Source organism: Aptenodytes patagonicus, chromosome 1 (genome assembly GCF_965638725.1).
Source record: "Aptenodytes patagonicus chromosome 1, bAptPat1.pri.cur, whole genome shotgun sequence".
Taxonomy (NCBI): domain Eukaryota; kingdom Metazoa; phylum Chordata; class Aves; order Sphenisciformes; family Spheniscidae; genus Aptenodytes; species Aptenodytes patagonicus.
In genome coordinates, this window is record NC_134949.1 from 25,872,087 (window position 1) to 25,890,795 (window position 18,709).

Below are 18,709 nucleotides of genomic sequence, written 5' to 3' on the forward strand. Positions count from 1 at the left end.
TGACTTGCGCGCACCCCAGCCGTACCTAAGCGGGAGGGCCGCCCCGGTTGCGGCGGGAGGGAGGCGGGGGCCGCGGGGGCGGGAGCAGGAGCAGGGGGGCGCGGGGAGGCTGGGGGCGGGCGGGGGCGCGGCTGCGGGGCGGTGCCGCCGGGGCCGCGGTCCGCCACCGGTAGGGGGCGGGAGCGCCGCCTCCGCGCCTTCCTCTGCCTCTGCAGCGGCGGCGGCTGCGCTCGGCTTCCTGCTCCGTCGCCGGCGGGCGGGGGCAGCCTGCGCGGCGCGGCCGCTGAGGGGACGCTGCGCGACGTGCCCGTTCCCGTACAGCCCAGGTAGGGGCTCGCGTTCTCCGCGGGACTGTGCGGGGGGCCAGGGGCCCGCGCTCTCCTCGCTGGGGCGGCCCCTGCCCCTCCCGCCGGGGATCCCGCCGCTGGCTCTGCCGCCCGGGCGCGCATCGCTCTCCTCTGCGCGGGGCAGCCGCGCCGCGCCAGGCTGGCGCTGGCCGCCTGCCCTTGCCTCCGCTGCCGGCTTCCCCCGGCGGTGCAACTTTCCCGGGCCGCCCGGCTCTTCCCCCCTCCCCTCCCGCCCGGGAGCTGCCACCGGGAGGGCTGAGGCGGGCCGGGGCCCCGGGTGCGGGGCAGGGCAGAGCCGGGCGGCACCCCCGTCCCCCGGGGGCCCTCGGAGCAGCAAGCCGGGCGGCGAGCGCGTCGGGGGTCTCCCCTGTCCTCCTCCCCGTTCCCTTCCTCTTTCCCGTCGGCCCGGCACGGCGAGGGGGCTCACGGCCAGCCTGGCGGCAGCGGCGCGGTTGCGGCGGTGGTGCGGCGCCAGCAGCCGCTCTCCGCCCGGTGCCGGTGCGAGCGCTCGGCGCTGTCGGTGCGCTGGCCGCGCCGGAGGCAGCGGGAGGAGGAGGCACCGTGTGGCGGCGGCTCCCGGCGAGGCTGGACGCCGCGGTCCAGTTAAGTAAGTGAATCGTTCGCGGTGTAGGCAGGCTCTTGCTGCTGAAACAAAGACCTGGCCGAAAGGAAATGGTGCTGCTTCGCAGCGTTTCTGTTCTTTTCTCCTTCGTTGTTGAGTAGCGGATCATGGACGCTGTTGGCAGGTGGGTTTTAAGGCTCAACTCCCGTTTAACTAAAACACTAAATACACCGTTATAGAGAACAGTCGTGAACTGATAAGGAAGGAGAATGTGCTGTGCATCCAGGTTTGCAAAGAGATACCTGTCGAAGCAGTCTGTGTTCGTTTGGTTTCTAGCCTCTTGAGTTGCTGAAGTAGGAAAAAATATATTAATTCTATGAATTTTTTTTTTTTGGTAGGTAAGTGCTACCATATCTTAAGTTATGTTTTTGCCTGAGCTGCTGAGGGGCTGTGTAACTTGCCTGATTTCTTGATCTTTCCATTTTTTCACATTTAAAAGAGATTAAATGATAACGTAGTAACTCCAGACTTTTGTAAAGATCTCTGCATATGCCAGGTGTTCTTTGTAATATTATGTGTGCCCCGCAATGCTGCGCAGGCTTAGAGCCTGTGGTGGTTCTTTGCTGGTGAACCTAGCTGACTGGTCCTCTTCTTTTAACAAAGTATTTATTTAATACTAACAGGACTATTATTTAGAAAAAAAACCCCGAAATGGCTGGTTAATGACTGTGCACAAGTCTTTTTTTTTTTTAAAGCCTGCGAAACTAATCAAGGTATGAATGTCTTCATTAGCACATATTCCCCCCCCCCCCCCAGGGATTCTTTTCTGTATGAAGAAATCTTTTTCATCTGTTGGTTTGCATAGTTGTCTCTCTGGCAAAACAAGTTTTGTCACTTGCTTTAAGCCTGCAGGTAGGCTCTTCACAAGCTGATAGCTTGGTATTATCGTGTAATAACATCTAATCGCTTAGGGATGGAGGAGGCATCTGGTTTGCTGTAGGCCATTGCTCCTTCCAACAGTCCTGACCACTTCACCCAGTAAGAGTGCAGAGTGTAAGTAGTTATAGAAGTCGCCTCACGGTACCCACAAGTTACTGCCTAGCCTCTCTAGGTGCAGCCCAAGTGCTTCAGGGAATACGTGCTCTATGTGTAATGAGAATTTTCTCAGTGCTTTAAGAGAAGAGTGATAATACAGAAAGAGTTTGAGAATTTCATGAAACTTCAGCAAGCTAATATTTAAAAAGTGAGCTGTTAACTACTGAATGTTTAGTTTCTGGTTTTGTTCAGAATACTAGCGTAATATATGGTAAAGGGTATTTTTTCTGTAAGATCACAAGATGGATCAGTACTATGTAAGTTGCAAAAAATACCAATTTGCTTACAGATTATTTCATAGCCTAAAGCTTAGGTGTCCATAAGATGAATCCGCAGCAAACACAGAGAACTTGTTCCTTAAGATTTAAATTGTTCAAAGAGAAGTTGTTATTCAAATAGAACTTAGGTTCTGGTTTTTAAACCTACAGTCCCAGTGAAGTCAGAGGGTAGACATGTAAGTGTAAGGGCTGCAAGTCTTACCACTTATATTGGCGATCAGTATCTCCATGAGCCCTAATATAAGTGATATATATGTTCGGTTTTGAGTTTTTCACTACAATCTGCTGAGAAAGTATAGTATTTAAGGCATAGTTATTGTAAACCTGTGTGTTTTCTCTGCCAGTGGCCAGCTACGTGACCCTGTGACAATCATTTTGCTGTCAGCAGTACTAGAATTGTAATTATTTCACGGTTTAGAAGGATCCTTCTGGGAAGTCTCACATTGATCTGAAACCAAGACTGTCCATAAATTCTCAGGATTACTTCAGGAAAAATGTATTCTGCAATAGTGTCAGAAATCTTAGAGTCTTACAATGAGACTTCTTGAGATTGCTGAGCAAATCTAACAGCCTGATGCTGCTGTGCTTTGCCTCCTGACACTCCTAAAAGTTGTCTGCTAATCTGGCAGAAATTATATTAATTCTTTTTTACTAGGTTAGCTTTCCTTAGTGAGCAAAATCATATGGCCTGGGCTGGAGAAATGGTGAGTGGGGCTGGAGCAACCTGGCAGGTAAGCTCACCTATCTCATAAATTTTCATGCTTCCTAGTACTATCCAGGCCTGAGGCCCAGTGACAACACAAAAGACCTGTGATGAGGAAATAACTTTAAACTGGTATTGCTGCTTGAAACCTCATTTCTTAGCACCAGAATTTTCAACTCAGATGGATGTTAAAGTGTCTTTAACCTATAAATGGGCGCTCCTGGCTTCCTACTTCACTGTCTAAAATGCTGTGTCTAACCATGAATCCAAGCATAGCCTCCATGCTTTTCTTAATGGTATATGTGTGCCAAGAGGACTTTAGGATTTTTTTTTTCCTTAAAAAAATATTTTTCTGGATAGTTTGTTGTGGGGATTTAACGGCATGGACTCTGGCAAGCATCAGCCAAAGAGCTTTATTGCTCTTTGTTAGCATCTTTTATAACAAACAGAAGCATACATGCGCTACCTGCAGCTTGCAGAGCCTTGTGTTCATGCGCATCTATGCTCCAGCAGACTGGCCTATTCTTCCTCCTCCTTCCTTCGTTGCGAAATGCCTTCGTGGCCTTTATCTGGTTTTCTCCTTCCAGCTGCAGCACATTCTTTTTCCTCCTTTCAGCTGCAGCATATTGCTTCCTCCGTTATCTTCTGTTTAGGTGCCTTCTCATGCCAGGTGGTACAATGTTTGCCCATTAAAATCAAACTCAGGAGATTCCCATCCCCACAGTTTGTAGTTCTAATTTTGCCCTTTACTTTGTTTGCATCTGCCTGCATCTTGATATTATCCACAAATTTAAAAAGCTTATCCCTATTCAGTAGTCCAAGTCACTGATGACAATATTAAGTATTATTTTACCCAGGCTTCCTGAAATCCAGTCACACTTAAGTTTTCACAGGGAATCATCAATAGTTACTCTTTTGGAATTGTTTCAACTATTTTTGCTCCCCATATACAGTACCATATTTCTATGATACAAAAATAGTTTATTTCTTCATTTGCAGACAGAGCTACAACTTAGCTTTTTCCAGCTCTTGTTGCAGCTCAGTGCCAAGAGGATACGGAAGAGACTTTGTGGGAGAGGGGAGAAGCTTTGGAAGACTATCGGGACAGAGGGAGCCGCTGGAGTAAACTCTGCCCTGCATTTAGTGTGCACTGCTGTTGAGTCAGTTTTAATGGCAGAAAGTTGCACAATGTGTTTATATGTACAAAAGCATGGTAGTTCTTATGAGAGTCCAGTTAAAATCATAATTAACATCAGAATAGATGACACTTACAGCCTCCTCTCTATTCATAAGACTTGCTTTCTTCTTGTGACTGGTTGACTTCCTTCCCTTCTTCCACCCTCTCTCCAGTTTTCTTTTATCTGAGGAGAAAGTAACCATCTCCTAGTAGCAAAGACTTCTTTTCTTGATCTGTTTTGGTATCACCAGTTAGTTGAGTCGTCATTTCACAAACATTTAAGCTGGTATAAGCTAGTACTACCGCTGCTAGAAAGCTGCTGACCTGCTCCCAGACACTTATTTCTGCTTTTGGATCAGCCCAGATATTCTTGCAAGTACCAGGTGAGGTGGTTGAGGGAACTGCCGTGGCTGGCTGTTTGCTTGCTGGTCAGCTGAACATCAGTGACACCTGAATGGTTTTGGAACTGCATTTGAGTCAGTTCAGGCAGAAGTTTATTACAGGAAATTGTGTAACAGTTAGTGACTTTCTCTTACAACAGCATGAACCAGAGAGGCACGGCATCAGGAGCTGTTACAGTATACAGTGATTGCATATCAGCGTCTTCGTGTCAGCTCTCTATAGAGTCTCAGTGGTAAGCTCACTGTGGTAAGCACCCTTCTGTCACAGAGGGGTGCTGTTCCTCAATTTAGTTTATATGTACTTAATGTGGCAAATTTCTCCATAGGTGATGACATGCAGTAACTTGCTATCCCACATAACTTTAACTTTTCCCACCTTTGATGATCCTTAGATTTTAAAATATCAAAGGATAGAAGATGGCTGTGTTGGATTTTAGTTAGTGGGGTGTGTACCAATTGTTAACTAAATATTAAAGTATACAAAGTATATATATACATAAAAATATAAAAGAATACATTGCTCCTAGAATTTTTTTTTTGCTGTGAAATTAATTATTCTCTGATATGGCTTATGTGTTTGGTACTGGTTGCTGAAAGACTGCATCCAGCCAGGAGGTAGATTATGGATCTTTGTTATAATCTCTTCATGCTCAGAAACCAGTCTAGCGACTGCAATTTTTGTTGCTGTCTCTTTGTGTCTTCAGTAGGAAGAAATGAGTCACTCTAGAGCTATTAAGGATCATGCAACTGACTGATTTCCTCTCCGTTTCTGAGCATCTTCCACCTCATCGCTCCCAAATGATGGCCTGTCCAGTGCTAATATCCAGTAGCAATGACTTGCCGGTACCACAGGAGCACTGCGATTCTGAGTGCATCATACAGCATGGAGGTTATTAGTCACCGACAGCAGTCTCATATCTGCAATGTGATCCCACTCTGCAGTGTCCTGTAGGCACAGCGTGGCCTCTCTGCATCTTGGGCCTGCTGTGCTTCTGCTACCCCTTCTCCCCCAGAGCTGACGCATGGTGCTTTCTCTGCAGGGTGCTTCCCTCAGCCAGTGGCACTCTCTTTCTATCCTGCAAAAGGCCGAAGCCAAGTGCTGCCTCACATGGGAGATGAGTGGCTGAGAAGGCACTGTGTGGTGGAGCAGGGGTTTCTGTATCCCTTAGAGCAAAAGGAGGGAGACATACCTGCAATGCTCTGAGCAGTGGTTGTCACCTGGGAGTACTTTCCCCAGAGGCACATCCCAGCTTCCTGGTGAGATCAGCTTGCTACTGAGCAGAGGTTAAAACTCCTCTCCAACATGCAGCCTCAGATCATGCTGAGCTTTTGTTAAAGAAGCTTAAATGCTTGGTAATATCACAGTATTTTTTTTGGCAGTAGTGTGTGGTGATGTCCTTTCCTACTATCAGTACCCTTGATCCTCTCTGCCTTGTAAAGCATATCAGAGCTCTGTGCCTCACTGTGACTGTGGTGTCGGCGTGCAGCTCTGTGATGAGGTCAATGTGGTGGTCTGTGCAGTAAACGAATCTCACTCATAAGATGATGATCTCATTCTGACATCTTAAAGCTGCTATCTAGAGTCTGGTTGTGCTTGGGGAGAAGAATAGTGCAGAGGAGCGGATTGGTCTTCCTGCAGTAAACCTGGACCTATAGAATCTGTAATGCTCCTTTCCTGTTCTGCTTGCTTGATGACTTTATTTAAAATGGGCCCTAGTGTGAAGTGACGCACTGTAACCATAGCCTCAAATTTCTGCCATGGTCGTGTGTGGTTATATCAAGTCATAGTAATTATATGTATGTTAATTGTTCTTCAGATCCATAGCCTTTTTGTATGGTAGTTCTATTGAGAATTGCTGTATGCAGCGGGATAAGATGCATGGTAGTGATGCATTATTCTGATAACAGGCATGGTATTTTTTTATTGATACAAAGATGTGAAAGCTGTTGTACATTTGAAACGTCTACTGGATTCTGGCAACACCTTGTTTCGAGTGAGACCTGGTGATCTTGCAGATAAATGCATTGCAAAGCTTTATTTACTCCTTCCTGTTGTGAAATGGAGTAACAGACTTTGCTGTCTTACGAAATCAAGGTGGTAATTTGTTTCTTAAAAAAACATGACAGAAAACAAATCAGTGGTTTTTAACTTTTGAACGGGTGGTAGTTGTAGCAGTGCTTCAGTTACAAAATAGTTTGTTCATCATTTGACAGAAGAAAATGTTAAACCTCACTCTCTTAAATCTCTGTTGTGAGATTTATGTACTTCTCTGTGATGAAATTGGAAAGCAAGTGGGTGAATGAGCTTCATCAATTTGTCCTTGAGGATTTTATCTGTCTGAATTTCTCTATGTGATTTTATCCAATCCTATGAAATACAGGGCTAAGATTCTCTTTAATAGGTACATCAGCAGCAATGGTACAGTTTGCTTTATCACATATAAATAGTATGGATTTTAAGGACAGTAAATTAAACCCCATTTTTAAATATATGGACCAGTAAATTTTGTATAATATTTTGGAAGAGTCTTCAAAGTATGGATTGGGTGCTTATGAGGTTTGGGTTTTTTGGGGGGTTTATTTTTCTTTTTTTTTTTCTGTTTTAATTGCAAAAGGAATGTGGATTGAGTTTCATTCTCAGTGGGAAGAATGCCTTAGTACTTTTATCTCAGGCTTCTCAGGATTCAGGAGAATTTTTCTGTGTTTGAGACTGACTAGTTTCTGTGTTGCCTAAGGTGAAAGTACTGGATTGATGCCAATAGCAAAAGCTTGCATGGTCAGTGAATTGACACCTCATTTGGGAAACATTTGTTTTGCACATCAGGTATCAAAACACTCTGGCATAATGCTTCTTCTCATGTATATGTCCTTTCTTAGAAGTGAAACCACGTAGCAGTATTTGCAACACAGGACATGCAATGGTAGCTGAATTACGTATTTTTAATTTTGGAATAAGTTTGGGTTTCATTTGCTAAATTTGTCTAGGTTTCATTTGCAGTTGATAGAAGTAAAATAAAATCTCGTTCTAACAAGCAAGCACTTCAGTTCTAATTCAGTGTTGTCAGAATACAAAGCTGAATCTTACATGTAGATGGAAGAATACAATTCAGGTGATATCATTTTTGTAAAAAGTTAATAATTATACTTCATGGTAGTATTTGTCTCAAAGGAGAGAAAAAAATACGTATCCTTGAGTCTGTAAGTTGTACTGTGTGGACAGACCTTTTGCCTATATGGAGTTCTGCCATAACCACAAGGAATTAATGTGAATGTAGGAGTGCCTGTAGGGAACAACTAGTTGGGTCACAGCCTGTGTTATCAGAAGACACAAATGGTGCATGATTATACAATAAAATTGAACTACAGTAGTTATTTTTTTTAAAGATGTAATTCTTTTCTATGTGTGCCTTTCACCAGTTTCAAATTAAATGAATTTTGTAAACATGGTGGAAAAACTCTGCGTAGTCTAGCAGAAGGGTAAGCAATAATCTGGGTAAGGAAATGCATCTTGTATTTGAATAAAATTATTATATTAGAAGCCTAGATTCCTATTCAGATTTAGACTTGGAATGATTTTGACTGTCTCAGCTGTTTGGTCCGTGGCATGTAATTCAGGTTGGCACAACCACTGGTTTAAAACCAGAGCTCACATAAGAATAGCTAATGCTGTCCCTGACATATCTAATTCACTGTGTAATTTGGAGTAGAAAACCACCACCGCTCTGAACTGCTTGAAAACAGCAGACTGAAATATCTGTTAACAGAGGCTGGATTAAACAAAGTGTTGTTTCACTGATTGCATTTTACCAGGTATGAAAAGGTAAAATGGCTTTTTTTTAAGCTGTTCTCTCACAGGAAAAAAATGCATCTGCTAATCATTGAGGAAGGCAGTTTGTGCTGCAAAAAATAAACACTGTCCTAATCTACTCATGACTCAGAAATAAAAATAAAAGCTCAAGCTTTTTTTTTTCCCCCTTTGGTACTAAGTAATTTTGAATGCTTATCTAATTCTAGTACAGTGTACTTGGTTTGCTATTCATATTAACAGACGGTAAATACAGATAAAAACAGGTATAACATTATTTGACCACTTTTGAAAGTATAAAAACTTTTAAATCCTGCTTGGGGGGAAAAATGTCCTTCTGAATTTAATTCAAAGCATCTCAGGCTGACACAGATTTAGTATTACATATCTGGGTACAAATTTGCATATAATAGTGTAGAAATATGGGGTTAATACTGAAGGGGACACTAACTCGCACCTTGTAGACTACCTAGGTTAAGAAAACCTGTCTCGTATTTTTCCAGACTTTTTTGATGATTTGCAGCGTTCTTTTGTACTTCTTGTTTATCCTTGTAGCTGGAAAGTTTTTTTTCTTCAACATTATAGCTACAAATAGAAAAGCAGCAACCAGTGGATATTGAGAACAATCCATCTCAGCATCTTTTAAAACAATTTTTAAATTACACCTTGGAGGTAAGAGGCAAAGGTATCCGTTCCTTACTTCTCTCTTTGCTTTCACAGTTCCTTGCAAAGCAAACCTGATTCTTTTAGCCCTTAGCTGTTTTATTTAGGTCACGTAATTGTTATCTAGATTCTTCGATTTGGGGATTACGCTTTAAGATAGACTTAGAAAAAACTACATACGGGTCTCGGTTAAAAGTCTAGATAGCACATAGAGCAGAGTATTTTTTGTTTGTTTAGGCAGAGCAGAATAATTGGTGTTGTTTCACACACAGCAGTCCTATTGATACAGTTCACAATGAGCAGTTATACTTTTGCAGCAGTACCACATTGTTGACCCCAATATTAGAGAGCTGCTATAATCTCTCGGATCCTTTTCTTCATTACTGCTGCACGTTTTTCTGCGCTTGATGTCTGTTTTGAAGTGTATTACATTCTGTTTTATTAAATATCATTGTTGATTTTGGGACCTTTTTCTAATCAACTGAGGTCAGAATTCAAAATTATCTTGACCTTCTAAATTCTTGCCTCTCATCTTTGCTTGTTTTTGTGTGCCCGTTTCATAAGTGTAATCTACACATGCTATCAAATTGCTAATGAAAATACTATTATCCTGGGAATGAAGTAGACTAATCAGCATGTTTCATTATTATCCATAAAAACATTTATTACAATCGTATTTGAAAAACCCTTATAAACAGAAGTACATTGTGAGTGGCCAAAGCTTTCACGCGCAATAGGGAGGGCAGAGGCTGTGCCCGAGTGACATGTGCCCTACATTGTGTGTTCCACGGCACCATCTCTGGGCAAGAGGGTTGAGCAAGGCTGATAAAGAATTGACCAAATTGAATTGCGTTCAGCTCGGGACTGAAATCTGGACTTCATTCAGTGTTGCGTCAGTGTAGCAGTATTAATAAGAACTGTTTGCGTGTATTTTATCGATGACTTTACTCACCTCAATAGAATTTCCTCTTGCATCTTGATTCTAGGAAGAAAACTTGCTTGATGACCATCATATCTAATACATGAATGCAGAAAGAACTCAGTCTTGGTGTGTTAGAAACTTTGTATAGAACATGTAATAGAACATGATGATGATTTGCTTGGCAGGATTATAGGCTTGTAGTTTTCCTAAATGAAGTTATAATATAAGCTCCCTGCGTGAAGTACCCGGCAGGGTTTCCTCAAGAGGCACAGGTCACTTTTAAAAGCAAATATCTGCTGCTTTAATGATTGAAGTTAGTTTTAGTATGTATCAAAATATATGCAGTAGTGATGTAGATGTATGTACTAAATTTGTCAGATTTGTGTTGAGTCTGAGTAACTTGTGTTAATCAACACAAGGTAACGAGTGGAGCAGAGTGGGGAACGGCCCTTTTCTCTCTTCCTCTTTTTTACTGTAAGCTGCTGTTTTCTGTTTTTTCTTCTACTTCTGTTATGTTGCCCTTTATATAGCATTTTGGGCTGTCATGGGGGTTGCTTGGAATGGCTTTGGCACTGGAAATTGCAACATCTGGAAATTGCCCCAGCCTTGAGACAAAATACAATGCACAAGGATGGGTGGAGTAGAAAAAAGCAACCAGTAACCTCAGCTCCCAACTGTCTTTCCACATATCTACTCCCTAGTAGTTTGCATCCAGAATATATAACTTTTTCTGGACGGATAGACGTGAAACTCCATGCAGGGAACTGGACAACGACATGCCAGCATTCAAAAAGGATTTATAACCTGTAACTTACTGTCTTTTCTGGTTCAGTGAGCTGTCTACCTTTTCCTTCCTATTCTTGAGGGGTTGATCAACCCATGTGCTGGGCTGTGCTGAAAGAGCAATTTCTGAACTTGCTAATATGGCAGCACCAGCTTCCTGCTTGTCTGCTGGTTTTCTCTTACTTTTGTCGTTGAGTCCATCATGTTCTGTCAGTTCAGAGAGAACTTTCTACATCAGTTTAACAAAGCATTGCTTTCTTCTTTGTTTTCTACTATTCAATATTTCACAGCTTTACATACTGGAATTTTACCATCACACTGGACCAGCGTTGCTGGCTGGCCGAGCTCGGCTGAAGGTGAGCATCACCCAAGCCTTGTAAGAAAAATATCTGCCAGCTACTGACAAGAGGCCTGACTCTACCAGGCTGTAGACCATAACCTCTTTGTAGTTTTGTGCTCTTTATTCAGGATGTAGATATGGCTTACTATAGTTGGGAGGTCACTGGTCTGAACGTCTTGCCACTGATTGTTCTCCTGAATTGGCGATGGCAGGCAGCGGGGTTCAGAAAGCTGTTCGACGGATGTGGTTGTTGCTGAGAGAAGACGTGTCTGCACCTTTAGCACTGAGTGAGATCATAGGAAAAGGAGAGCGTGCTCCTCCAGCCTCATGAAGAGTTGCACAAGATTCCTTTGACAAATAGGAATATCGGAAGTTTAATAGAATAGCTGAAATTCAACATGATAATCATCTTGTGAACGAATGCACGTGCCACATGCAGGTACTTGACTATGCTGATTGTAACTAGAATTTGTTCTGACTTTACAACCTTTAGTGCTGTCCATGATAGATGTAAACCTGCAATTTGCTACACCTCTCCTTCCAATAGGCCACCCTGGGGAATAAAAACTTCCTTTCTCTTGATATAGAGGAAAAGCAGCATCTGAAGGCACTGGTTTTAGGTTCTTCTGTGGATAGCTTCTTGTTTCAAGGCACTTGATGCTGCATGTGAGGGGTTTTTTGGTTTCTTTGCGCTGCCCAAGTTTTAGACCTTGACTGATAGATAAACCTCTTAAGTTCTGCACTAAGAAAACAATCTGAAGAAAAAGAAAATCCGTGTTTCACAGTCATACAATATAATGCTTCCCAAAACCAGCCATTTTACTTTGTGACTTGTAGATGTTGATTGCTTCTGTTGCCTGTTTGGTGGTGCTTTCCTTGGCCTTTGTGTCTGTATAGGGTTCTGCTGTACTCATCAGGGGGCTGCCTGTAGACCCTGCTAAAGGCTCCACCTCCTGCCTCAGTTTCTGACTTATAAGTGATAAATGTGAGCCTTGTTGTACTGCCTGACAGAGATAAATTATGTTAATGTAGTAATAAAGTGGTTATTTATATTACTGGACATTCATAAGTCACAAAGATACTCAGGTTGTAATTCTGCTGCCCCTGCTTGATGGAATCTTATGTCAAAGAGGAGAAAAAGTGTTTGGGGTTTTTTTAGCCCATTCATAAAGCAGTCAAAGGAATGTTGTTGCTGTTGGTTTTGTGCATCTGAGTCTGAGCAAGCTGAGTTGTGGTCCTGTGTTCTTTGTTTGTTTTTAAATGATCCTAAAATACACACTATTAGAAATTGCAAATCCATTTTTATATCAGTTCTGTAATTCTAATTATGAGGTCTAATATTAAAGATGTGGAGTAATGGTCTATAAGCATTCATAAGGCCTCATGGGCTGTCCTATTTTATTCCTGTTCTGTCTTGAATTAAAAAAAAATATTTTAAGATAATACTGTATAGGAAAAGGACTTGGCGTTCATAAGTTATTCTCTTGGCAGCTGGAAAATGCTGTGCAATGTTTATCTGTACTGTAGCATTCCTGTATTTATTGTCTAGATCAAAACCCACAATTTTTTGATATGCTGTAATTCAGGAAAAGAATCTCTAAATCACTTTAAAAATTGCTTTCAAGTTGTGGCATAACGTACTCGTTTTTACTTTTTTCTAAATCAAATTTCACACTCTACACAACAGATAAGATGCATTTTTTTATTCGTTGATTGCAACAAATAATGATCACTGAGATGATGGATGGGGGTGTTGGGATAAAGACATTCTGCAGTCAAGGTTGAATCGTGATCATTTCCCTTAGCTTCTGCTTTTTGGTTTTGTTCATATTCTTGCTTTCATGCTTTGAAGTCATTATATGTTTTTGTTTATGTAAAACCACAAGAGGAAACTTTTTTTTTCAGTGCTGACTTAAAACAAGCTCATGGTTGTTCAAACTACAGACTGTTTATTTTAATGTTGATATATTTTCAGGGGTGAAGAGGGGAGAGAAAGGAGCTTAGAATAATTCTGTTCACAGACTTTGAAATAAAATGAGCTTATCTGCCCTGGAAGATTCTTTTTACCTTTTTATAAGACAGAGAAATACTAGCCTTTCACTGAAAGAAGGTATTATATATGGATATAATATAAGTAGCTATAAACATAATGGATATATTATGTCTCTAACACGCTATGAGATTTCCCTCCTAGTATAACTTTAGCATTCAAAAACATTTGTCTGCTTTTCAAACTTTGTTGATATTTATTTTCAAATTCTTATGGAGTAGAAATAAATATTTCTATACTTGTATTTGGTTTTTCCTGTTTTATTTGCTGACCATTTTCTTGGAAACTCTAAGCAATAGAGCACAACAACTGTGTCTTTGGCAAAGAGGATCTGGACACAAATCACTGACCTTACAGATGCTGAGTTAAGTGAAGGCAAAAGGTTGTTTGTGTAATATCATTTTTTCCTCCCTAGCATAGACCATGAGAACTCGGGGGGGGGGGGGAGGTGTTGGTGATCTTCACCAAATTATTTGCATTTCCTGAATTCTAATAACAATAGTTTTTCAAATGATTTCTAAAAACAATGTGTTTTGATGGTTTTCGAAATCATGGCATAGGACTGCAGAGTATTGGGTATGCTGTAGCTTTTGTGATGGGGGTGTGGGACGGCTACTTGGATTAGGATGATAGTTTATTACATGTTTTCAAATTCGGCCTTAGTGTAGATGATCCAACAAGATCCCTGAATGCCAATAGTTTTTCTTTTGCTATATTAAATGTAAGTAGTTATGCAGCAAAATGCAAATTCAGAAACAGATTTTTTTTTTTAATCCGGAAGGGAATTACTGATTACAGACTGTTAGTTGTCTGAATGCCTCATGTATTTTTGAAAGTAACTGAGGGCTCTTTCTTACTTATGATGATAAGAATAGAAGAAATGAGATAAAACAGTTCATGTAGCGTACTGTTTTCAAGCAAATTCTAATTTCAGTTCACTTAAATATTTTTTTTTTACATGCTTAATCTACTTAAATGTTGTAAAACAAATTACCGTGTTTCCAATAGATACGTAGTATTTCATTAGTAAAGATTACAATGTTTGCCGAACCTGATTTGCATAGATACCATGTCAGTGCTGGGGGTGCCAAGTGGCTGTATGTGGTCATCTTTGCACGGCTTGAACCGGGAGTAGGGGGACACTCGAGGCAGAAGATGTCCAGGCGCAGTGCAGCGTGAGCCCACCATGGCTGAGCATGACCATGGTGCAGAGCCAGCAGCAGCCGTGGCTCTGCAGGCAGAGGGCAAGAGATTTGGTACAGCCCAGGAACAAGGGGTTGGTTGAGGAGGAGGTGGTAGCCTTTGAGCAGAGTGTGGAGGTGGTGGCCCGTTTTGACTTTACATGGTGGCAAGCTCTTCTCAAGAAGAAACTTTTGGGTGCTTACGTGGTGTTTGCTCATAGGCAGTGGTGTTCAGTTTATTCTGAAACGGTCTCAGTTCTAGGGTTGGTGCTTCTGTCACCATTGACCATCACGTGAATGTTCTGGATGCTGCTATGAGTGACAAATGTGTTATTACATTTCTGTAATGCATAGATTAAAGTATTAGAATAACCTTATTTCAGTTCCATTGAACACAGTTTATGCAGTATCCTAAAGACCAAAATGCTAAAATACTTTCTCTCCAAAGCATAGTTTGCTATGTTTTGTTGCCAAATAACAACTTGCGTCCAAAAGTTGCTAGGACTTTGAAGCAATGCAGATGGAGTTGTTGACTTCTACCATATAGCTTTAGGAAATCAAAGACTGCTTAGATACAGCACTGATAGATACTTACGTCACAGATTGAAGGGTTGAAAGTTGAACGGAATTTATAGTGGATTTGATGAAATTAAATTAATGGGTTTTTCAGAACACTTGTTTCATGGAGTAACAAATGAAAGCAATACATCAGAAATCCATCTTAAATCTTCTTCCCTTTACTGTGAGTGTTAAGAATTAGGTATTCAGGACAATCATCATTAATGTTATTGGCTAGAAAATCTATGGGGTTTTTTACTGTTAACTCATCACAAAAATGCTTTTTACAATGATGTGCTTTTCTTTTTCCCTAGGTGGCTATTTTTAATGCAGTAGTGTCATTAGCTGGCTGAAGACCAAACATGAGAATAGCAGGTAAGTATACTCAATAAAATCAGACTTTTGTGACTTGTGAAACAAGTGCTACAGACAGCGTTAACAAGTTGTGACAGTAAGGTTTTAGAATAAACTTAACTGGCAAAACAGGCGTTGCTGTTCCATTTAATTGATGTTTAATGAAACTCATTCTGGAATTTGGGATGGTCTAAGAGCGAGCAGCTGGTTAAAAAGCTTCAGCTGATCTGCAGTGACTGGTTAACGTGCCATGACTTGACATGCTTTGGCTGCTAATTTTGTAAGATGATGAAGGAATGAGGAAATGGCCAATTGATGTCCTAAGCGATTTCTTCCCTGTCTCACACCCTAACCAAAAGTGCTATGCACTATTCTAATATAGTGTCTGAAACTTGCTGAATGGTTACTGGGAGTTTGAAAGCTATAAAAGCCTTTTCATAGAGCTAAGTTACTGTAGTACAGGGTTTGAGAAACAGGTTTTACTTGACAGAAGGTGTAGTGGTTGTAAAAATAAGATCTTTGCCAATGTAACACTACAAGAAAATATTATTTTAGACATTTCCTTGCAGTAGAATAGCCTGTGTGGCAATTGAACAGTCTTGAGTTTCTGACGCATTGCACTTTTATCAATAGTTGCAGTGTTATGTTGCAGAAGGAGCAACTGTTGGCTCTTCTAGGAGAGAATGACACCTTCTTTTCCAAGAGAGTTGCACATTAACTTTATTAATGCATGAAATTAGTCCTGATTTTTGTCACTACTTCTAAAGTTGTTTTATTAACCTCAGTATGTGTAACTGGGAGCAACCTGCTGAAGTAAATCTGATAAAGAACTGCAAAATGCTGCAATTTTTAGAAGATGGCTAAATCCCCTGGAAAATGACTTTCCAAACCTCTTTTTTTCTTCCATCTAACTACTTTTGTTGCTAAAACCCACAGACAAAGAAGATACGGCAGTTCCTATAGAATTTTTAACCTGTAGCAAACAGGCTGGTTTTGGTTCAAGTGCTAAAAGAATTTTCTAGGTTTCTTACCCCTCCCTTAGACGGATTGCTCACAGTTCAGATGAAAGGCTCAGGATACAGAGTGGAGGGGATGGTTAGTGCTCAGACTGAGTTCTCGTTCATCTCACCTACTATCTGCTGAAACAACGTGCTCTCCAAGTGCCACTTGCTAGATGACACATTCCAAAATCTGGTACCATCTTGTCTTTTTAAGCAGTGTTGCTTTGAAAACCTTTTCTCCACTTCTTAACGTATGTTCAGATCATCTGTTTTCTCTAGCGCTTACATGTGCGTCACTTCCCTTCAAGTGCAATAATCTCTGGAGTTCCAGCATAATATTTTTAAATTAAGTTTGCATCTGTGTTTTCTTACATAGCATGTATGTGCTCACACACTCATAAAGGGAAAGTGGGAGAGGAAGACCGAACTACAAGCAAACAAAAAAGTTGCATCTGTTTCTCCATCTTTCTTTTCTTTTTCTACCCCCTTATCTTTTTAGCCTTTTGGAAGGATTGATTAACATCTCTTATCCTTCTGAAGGCTGAGTAGTCTGTCTATTTTAAGGTTTTCTGAACAGCCCATCACAGCAGCAGTCTGAGATCTGCAGGAGTACATGAGTTTGGGTTTTTTTCTGAAGGATTTATTTGGCTGGCAGTCTGAGAAACAAGCATGCTGTAAGGTTGCTTCCTCCAAACCATTTGACATACTGGGGTGAGACAGGAAGGCAGGATGTTGATCAGATGCCTCCTCACCTAACTTCTACTTTCAGGCAGTTAGTATTTTACAATAAGCTAAGAGTAGAGTATTCTGTAAAAAATTTATTGAAAATTATGCTAAAAAATGGCAGGGTTCATTGCAGTACCACATACACCCAAGCTTCCATTTCAGATGTAAATTGCTGTGGCTGTGTGCTTCTAGCTCGTCTCCCGGGAGGTAGTTTGACCACTCAGCACTGGAGAAAGTTAGGCTTGTAGAACTTCAAGCTACCTGAGGCTTCAAGATGTTAAAAGGGAGAGGGCAGAGGTACTGCTTTTTATTACTTTTTAAATTAGCTCTTTTGAGTTTTTAAACTAGCTTTTTGAAGGTCACTAATTTAAATTGGTTGAAAAGGAGATGAGGAGGTGCTTTTTTGTTTCGGTTGGGGTTTTTTGGGTGTTATTAATGTAATGCTCAGACCTGACTGACCAAAGCAGCCAAGCTACAGTATATGAACAGATCCCTAATCACTCAGTCTTGGCCATACATTAAAATAGAGGTAGCTCAATTTGGGAAGGGGGGGAGAGGAGTATTTGTGAACAGTGAGGAAAGGGGTACACATGGCTAAGAACAGGGAAGTGGAGTGGGGGTAGGTGGGAATTTCCCCTTTGGACAGCAGCCAGTTAGATCAGCTTAGTTCATCTTGTTAAGCTGGATTTCCACGAAAAAGTCTGTGGTTTCTCCTGGCTGCTGAGCTGAGTTGGTGTACTGTGGTGTCAGACAAGCATGAAGCTGGAGAAAGTTGAGAGCAGGGTATGTATTTGGTATAGTAACCTGATGGACTGGCTCAGTTGTGTCCTACATTACAATGTCCATTTCTTGCAGATTACTTCTGTTTAGTGAGACCACAAATGATCATCCTGTTTGAGTTCCCCTTAATGTAATCTGATAACATTTCTCATGTAGTTAATTTTGGTAAACTTAATGTTTTCATTTGCAGATAATTTTTTTGAAACTCTTCTCTGCTTCTGAATAGGTGCTGCAAAGTTGGTAGTAGTCGTAGCAATATTTTTATTGACGTTCTATGTCATATCTCAAGTGTTTGAAATAAAAATGGATACAAACTTAGGACACATATTTGGTAAGTGATGACTTTGTTTTCTTTGGACATCTATTAATATTTACTTGAGCCATAATCAAGAATATCATATTAATTTTGCTTTAAGCTTGACTTAGGCTTTTACACTTAAGAATTCTGTATTTGTTTTTAATGTGTGTACTTGTTATTTTTTATATATATTATACATATATAATGTGTGTATTAAATTGTTTTCTGTATGAAATATTTAACCTACTCTCTTAATCAGTTTTATTCTTTTGCCTGCCAAGTATGCATAATTTTACCTGCTTTTTCTGTTTATTTGTACTTAAGGTCTTAGTCTGGAGTTGTAAACTAGGCAACTTGAATGATTTTTCTGGAAATCTGCACTCTGCCTTTCTGCTGCTTAAGCAATTCAAAATTTATGTTTTGGGTGGGCTTTTTTGCTTGCACAAGTACACTACCATGTACAATAGAATGTGCAGTAATCAAAACATTTCAGATGTGCTACACAGAAAAGGATTAGCAGCTGAGGTGACTTTGAATTCAGAGTCTGTATTTTGGACTAACTTTATCTTTAAAGGGGCTTTTCATTAAAAAAACACCCCACAATTTTAGGTACATGGGTAGGGTTCATGTTATTTAACTCCAGATTACTACAGTGTGAGCCGACATCTGAACCAGTCATTAGAGG

At 41.0% G+C, this 18,709-nt stretch overlaps 1 protein-coding gene across 3 annotated transcripts in view; it reads left to right on the forward strand.

The window, feature by feature from the left end:
• The first annotated feature begins 241 nt into the window (after window positions 1-241).
• Window positions 242-18,709, forward strand: part of FAM3C (FAM3 metabolism regulating signaling molecule C) — a 32,565-nt gene continuing 14,097 nt past the window's right edge. For 2 of the 3 annotated variants that reach the window (XM_076330152.1, XM_076330173.1), the window contains exons 1-3: window positions 242-326; window positions 15,180-15,240; window positions 17,953-18,057. In XM_076330152.1, coding sequence (XP_076186267.1) covers window positions 15,228-15,240; window positions 17,953-18,057 — 118 coding nt within the window. In that variant the 5' untranslated portion in view covers window positions 242-326; window positions 15,180-15,227. Of the gene's footprint in view, window positions 327-937; window positions 955-15,179; window positions 15,241-17,952; window positions 18,058-18,709 lie in introns of those variants that run through there. The other variant, XM_076330163.1, reaches the window with a different exon arrangement.